Source organism: Phoxinus phoxinus, assembly GCF_949152265.1.
Source record: "Phoxinus phoxinus genome assembly, chromosome: 9".
Taxonomy (NCBI): Eukaryota; Metazoa; Chordata; class Actinopteri; order Cypriniformes; family Leuciscidae; genus Phoxinus; species Phoxinus phoxinus.
In genome coordinates this window covers 20,756,473-20,763,060 of record NC_136884.1, presented here as the reverse complement: position 1 = coordinate 20,763,060, position 6,588 = coordinate 20,756,473, and the positions used below count along the sequence as shown (strand labels likewise).

The 6,588-nt window shown below is 44.2% G+C and overlaps 1 protein-coding gene across 1 annotated transcript in view; it reads right to left on the bottom strand.

Annotated features, from left to right (window-relative positions):
* LOC307004064 (uncharacterized protein) overlaps positions 1-4,865 on the bottom strand; it is a gene marked incomplete at both ends in the record, with an annotated part of 65,369 nt that extends 60,504 nt beyond the window's left edge. The window contains one exon of the mRNA XM_079623006.1: positions 4,635-4,865. Coding sequence (XP_079479132.1) covers positions 4,635-4,865 — 231 coding nt within the window. The remainder of the gene's footprint in view (positions 1-4,634) is intronic.
* Positions 4,866-6,588: the final 1,723 nt, after the last annotated feature.

Below are 6,588 nucleotides of genomic sequence, written 5' to 3'. Positions count from 1 at the left end.
TAGATGAGCTGTTGAGGCTCACTGCTGCCGAAAAGTTTTTTCAGACGAGGCCCTGCGCACATTCCTGGCAAAAGCAGGTCCCACCGAGATTTGAACTCGGATCGCTGGATTCAGAGTCCAGAGTGCTAACCATTACACCATGGAACCTTGGCGTGGGTCACCTTCTCCCACTGAGCAGCAGAGAGTTAAGTCATTCAGCCTAGAAGCGCTATAGCAAGGAGCAAGTGAAGCCTTTGCTTTTTAAGGCCATGTTTCCCTGATTCCGACTCGGTTTGAGAGTGCCAATTTCACCGCAATATCAGCAGTTGCGCATCACCTCTGTTTTTTCCCTCCCTTCCGCAAAAAAGCTAGGAAGGTTCCACCGAGATTTGAACTCGGATTGCTGGATTCAAAGCACAGAGTGCTAACCATTACACTGTAGCAACATTGACATCCGGACAGGTGCTTATCAAATTTAGTGAATCGTGATTTCTTGCAAACACTTCATTCGTTGTGTGAACAAACAAGAGGTCTCTGTCTCTTTCTCCATTACACACACACAAAGAGACACGTAACACGACACCCCAAAAATTCCAAGGAACACACGTGACAGAACACCCACGTCTCCAGAGAGATACGCACACACACACAAGAGACTTTTCTTCAAACGAATCATATTTAAAACATTACCAAATGTATTATGTGTTGCCATTTATATGTCATGACAGTTTTGGGATTTAATGTAAGTTTTAATGTGTATTAATCAAAATCTAAATGCTTCTAATCTGTATATCTTATGTAACTTCGTTATCATATAATCCAACCTGAATGTGTTTGATACCATTTTAAATCTTGAGACCTAACGGAGTTGAATCTCGATAATAGACTGCAATGATATGATTATTACTAGATGAATCCTTTTTAGTCATAGAAATGACTAAGGCAAAGCTCTGTCATAAACTACACAGACTGGGGTCTTCTGGCAGGACAAAGAAGATTCTCCCGCTCCCAGATCACTGAAGGTGATTGGACAACGCGCCGAACGAAGGAGTGACCCATACAGTCTTTAAAGGAAAGAGCAAAGCTCTTCCTGCGCTCTCTTGCTCTCGCGTCCTGCCTTCGTCTGCTCATCATGTGAAATCTTCGGACCTGAACTCCTTCAGGAGTTCCCTCCTTTTATTTGCTTTATCTCAGTCTTTTGTTTAATTTTCAAATTCCACTGTGTTCGTTTCCACCTACGAGTCAAACGAACGAAGCCTGAATTCCTTCAGCAACTTCCCTTCCAAAGAGGCGCCTTCTTCAAAACTCCCGCGAACAGCTTGCCCTGGCAACAAGCACGCGCGCCTCAGCACGAGCGCGCGCACTCTGCTCCGAGAACACGTGCAGGCTGGACACAGCTCGTGCACACAAACGAACCTTTTGCAAGTATATCAAACTCTAACGAGTTTTAATGTTTTAAGGTGTTTCGATTGATGGCTCTCTCAATGGTCTGTGATTTTAGCTGTTCTATGGCCACTCGTGACCATTCTCTCTCTCTCTCTCTCTCTCTCTCTACAACCTCCGCGCGTGCTTCGGCACGGCGCGCCCCTCCTCAGAAATCTCTCTCTCTCAACTTCTCTCTCTTATCCGCTATTCGTGTCTTGTATTGTTTACTGTAAATTATGTACATAGATATAATCGGTGTATAATCAATATGTGTAATCCGTTATATTCTGTAGTTTGCATTTATTAAAACAATATATTCAAGACTGTGTCTGTGAAAAAATGCTCGTAAAACCACAAACGTCAATGATGATTAAAAGATCCAAGAGCTGCCAGAGCTCTTATTATTTACTAGTTTTAATTTTATAAACACAGGAAAATTAATGTTCACGGCCAGAAAATTAATGTTTCTTGGAGGTTATAAGGAGATAGCTTTACTGAGAGGTTGATGGGTGATCTTTGATGGTTTTTGCAGGACAAACACCTCTTTGATCATTACATGAATTTCCCTTAAAGGTTATCTCATAATCGAAATTAAATAAGATTATTGATATGAATGAGGAATTATAAGACGTTGTGATCGATTATTCATATATTCGTATAATCTATACATTTTCAATTTCGATAATTTAATGTAAAGTAATATGCAGAATATTAATCATATTCATGATTAGTTATTAAAATTCCCTATAGATCATTTGAGCTAATTCATACGGACCAAGAGTCCGAGGCATATAGATTACATTTTGGTGGAGAAAATTACGCGCAATCTCAAACTTTGTGTTTTACGAGCAAATCAGTTTCAGTCTGTCTATATTGTGTATTAATGTAACGCGCGCGCTCCAGCGAGAGAGCCCACGCGCTCCCATTGAGGAAACAAGCGCGCCCTAGTAAGGCAAAAACCACGCGCGCCCACGGAAGGACTGTTAGAAGGCACGAAGCCGATCTCAGTCAAAGCTAGATATGTTTAACATTTTCAGCCCCTGTTAATTGCTAAAATAAACTTCGATGTATTATATTAATATTGTTTCGGTAAAGAGAACAGAATCTCTGTACATTCCGTACATTCTTAATATTGTGTTACCCACGCGCGCGCTCCAGCGAGAGTCCACGCGGTTCAGTGAGGAAACGCGCGCGCCCAAATGCGAACCCACGCGCGCTCACTGAAGAACTGACTGGCGCCGAGCCAGCTCAGCTCAAGCATATTAACAGACGCTGGAAGTGACAATACCGGTAAATGTCCTAGAGAAAAGAATCTCTGTTCAGCCTGTAATTAATATTGCTTTAGCCCGCTTGAAATCAAACGAGTTTCTTTGTTCACGCGGTAGATTGGAACAGAGCGAGTCTCCTCCGTTTCGATAATAGGCCTAATAATAATATTAGATCGTTAAAATAACGATAACTCCTGGTCGAAAATTGGATTAGCTACCCATTTTGTAAACCTAAGACATTTTTTAATCATACACTTATGATTTATTGTGGTTAAATGTTTACGGGAACCCAACAACAGATGATAATTCCTGTTTTCCACATTTGAGTAATAAAGTGCAGTGAAGAAGTCCTGACACGTTCTCTCTTGTGCAGTATAGCACCCGAAGATCTGTAGAGATCTTGTTTCCTTTGTGATTTTATTGCAGAAAATCAGCACGTGACTGAGCTGAACGCTCTGAGCTCTTTAGAGTCACATTTAAAATTGGTTGTAATTCCGCGGACTAAACACCAGAGGTCCTTTTAGGTGTTCAAGTCTCAAAATACGCGCCCCAACGACGTCACCCTGCGTGAGCACCGCCTCCCACTGACGTCAGCCTGCATGAGCGCGACTACGCCATCTCGTGGCCGTTTCAGATAATGCTCTCGTACTGCTAAATTCAAGTGTTCTATGATGAATAGTGAATTAGCTTGTCTAAATTCTCAATAATTATTGGCATTTCCAGCTTTGCTCGTGCGAATATTATTTTGTGTTAGACAATTTTCCTGCTTGTGACTGGTACATTTACTTTGAGTTTGGTTCAAACAAGAGTTGAATTAAAACTTAAATTAAATCCCAGCCCAGCCATTGAGAGCCCAGTTAGAGGGAAGTCCGCCACCTAGTGGCCGCCTCCCGCTAAAGCGGTTCATTCAACTCGTTTTCCTGTTTCCAATTCTGTGTGAATTGCTTTATTTCTGTTTTCTCGTCGGATTATTTTATAATAATTACTGATACTTTAATGCATCTAAGTTATTATTCGATATCATTCTGAGTTCTCAATTCCCTTACACGCTTATCTAAATTCGAGTTAAATCAGATTTAAATTTTGGATTTAAATCTTGTTTGGCTGGCAGCCACTGTCATCCACTAGAAGGAAACAGCGCCACCGCGTGGCCTTGTGGATACTAAGTCGGTGCCACTCTTTTTCCCCTTTCACTCTTTTGAAGTGTGTACTTATTTCATCTTTCCCTTCTGATTATTTCATAGTAATTACTGATGCTTTAACGTCATCTGGATTATTATAAAATATCACTCTGATTTTTACATTTCTGCACAGGCTTATTTAAATGTGAATTTAAAACCAGTTTGAATTTAATTTGAATGAGTTTGTCTGTCCAACCAGGTTGACCACTGAAAAGAGATACGCCCCCTTGTGGGACAAACCCACTACTGCGGCCTGTCTCTTCTTCTGGGGTCATCCTGTCTTTTCATTATTTTATTTTATTAAATTTTTTTTATTATTAAATTTTTTTTTTCAAAAAATTTTTTTATTATTACTTTTTATTCCTAATTTTCTTATCTCTCTTTCAGGTTAGGTTATTCTGATAATCACCAACATTATCATAGTTCCCTTTTTGTTTTACCATTATTTCAAAGCCTTTGCCTTTATTTCTACATACATAATTACTAAACTTGGTTAAACAAGAAAGCCTTAATTGACTTTAACTTTCACCTGTTTACCCCTTTTTGTGTGTTTATGTGTAGTTCTCCCTAGGGCGCTGTGGTGATTTGACAGTCATCTCTGGTTGGTTTCCAGCGAGCGGGGTCACCTGGTCGTCACGACCGACACCGGCCGTGCGTGAGTCTCGGACTCTTCTGTCTCTTACCATTGGGGTGGCACGCAACTGCTACATCAGCAATTTGGCACTCCAAGGGTAAAGTCAACCACGCCAGCTGACACACAAGGCAATGTCGGGACAATTACCTGAACCAGGGCCTGCTGCAGGGGCCGGGTTCCGGTGAAAACCCCATTTTTGTCGTGCTGTCTGGCAGTTGACACCTTGGCGTTGCCAGGTTGTGTGTAAGGTCGCAAGTTGTTTGAGAAGGTCGCACCGTGGTACACAGAGTAACAGAAGGCCCGGGTCCACTGCGCTCGAGTGTGTGGGACCGTCGAGAAGGTTGACCGCGCCGCTGACTCCCACCTGAGTGACCTCATTTCACCCCAGGCAAACTAAATAAGGTAAAACCCATACACTTAGTATAAGCCACAGAATATTAGATATTCCCCGGTCATTTAAGTGTTTGGCCTATATCCCTTTCTCCAAGCCTCACCGTCTTCCTAGGTTTTCTACCCCGATAGCCCCCACTCACCTGTAGGCCCTATCGTAAACTCTGGCAGTGGTAATAGGCTTAGGCCTCCTTATTCTCTCTAACACATACCGTGTTACTATTGTTTGATCTTATTTCACTTTGATCTGTTCTATCCTTTGTTCTGTTGTGATTTGTTTCTTTCATTTCACCTAGAAACAGTAACCTGAGAGAGCCATCAAAGAAGCTAAGCAGTAGAGTGACCACCAGCAGCCGGGGCCACCACGTGACCCGCCAGGCTACTGCTCGTCACAACCTCTAGTGCAGGTCCTCGACCGACCCAAGCTAATTGGCTCCGTGAACTGTCTAACTGTTGGCATCAGTTAGCCCCAAAATTCTCATAAACGGCATAGCCGTATGATCATAACTCGTTAACCTTAAAACGAACTTGCATTGGTCTCTTTGTGTGTGTGTTCTGTGTTCTCTCTCGCCTACAGTGTGCCAAGGTCACGGCCGTCCAGTATGGCTGCCCAGTGGGACGAACTCGAGTTGTGGTTGAGAGCCATGACGACCGACTTCCTGCCCGGAGACGCCGCTGACACAGAGCCCCGGAGCCGGGAACAGCTGGACACCGACCTGGTCGAACTGATGACCCACGATCCGACACAGAGCTACAACTACAAGGACTGGGCCAAGATCGTCGGAAGCCTCGCACACAAACTCGTCGCCCAGGCACGGCTCAGCGAAAAGAGCCACATCAACCTGGAGCAGGAAGCAGCAGCGCTAAAGCTTCAAGCAGAGGAGGCCCGGAGGAACCAGGCCCACACCCAAAGTCATCTTGACCAGCTTCTTCTCCAGACCGTGAAAGAGAACGACACAGATCCAGAGCTACAGAAAGAAGTAGAAAGACTTCGAAAGGCCCTGCAAGATCTTCGCCTCGACACAGACCAAAGAGAACAGTCGGAGAATGAAACCTGTAAAGAACTCGACGAAAGACTCCAACAAAGTGACACTCTCCTCGAGAGAGCAAAGACTGAACTAAGAGACAAAAACGCTAAAGCCACAGCCTGTGAAAAACACTTACAGGTGGCCAGAGCTGAAATCCATGAGCTTACTCTGCAGAGACATGATCTCAGAGACGAACTTGACATTGTTCACAGAGAACTGAGACATTCTTACAGACTTAATAGTGACCGGGTAGGGGAAACACACACCACAAAGTTTCCCCTGACCAGCCGGTACACACCAGCCAGCCAACAAAAACCCCTGTCAGCAGAAAGGGGGGGGCCCTCACAGAGAACACTCACCGCTAATCGCGGCACGGCTCCCAAAGCTGAAGGGGGCGGAGCTGAAAAGGGTCAGAATCCCCTCCAGACGGATTGGGCCCCCAACCACAGCTCTTCCCCCACGAACTCTGACAAGTTGGCCAGAAACATCCCCACGTTCACTCCAAACCTTGCAGGAGGCCATGATGTACATGCTTACCTTCAAGACATTGACTTTCACCTGCAAACTGTCGCCAACGTGACAGCTCGGGACAAGTTTTGCCTGCTCAGAATTACTTCTAGCCGTGACGTGCGCAGCTTCCTAGACCGTCAACCAGAGACTGTCAAAAGGGACTACCAGCAGCT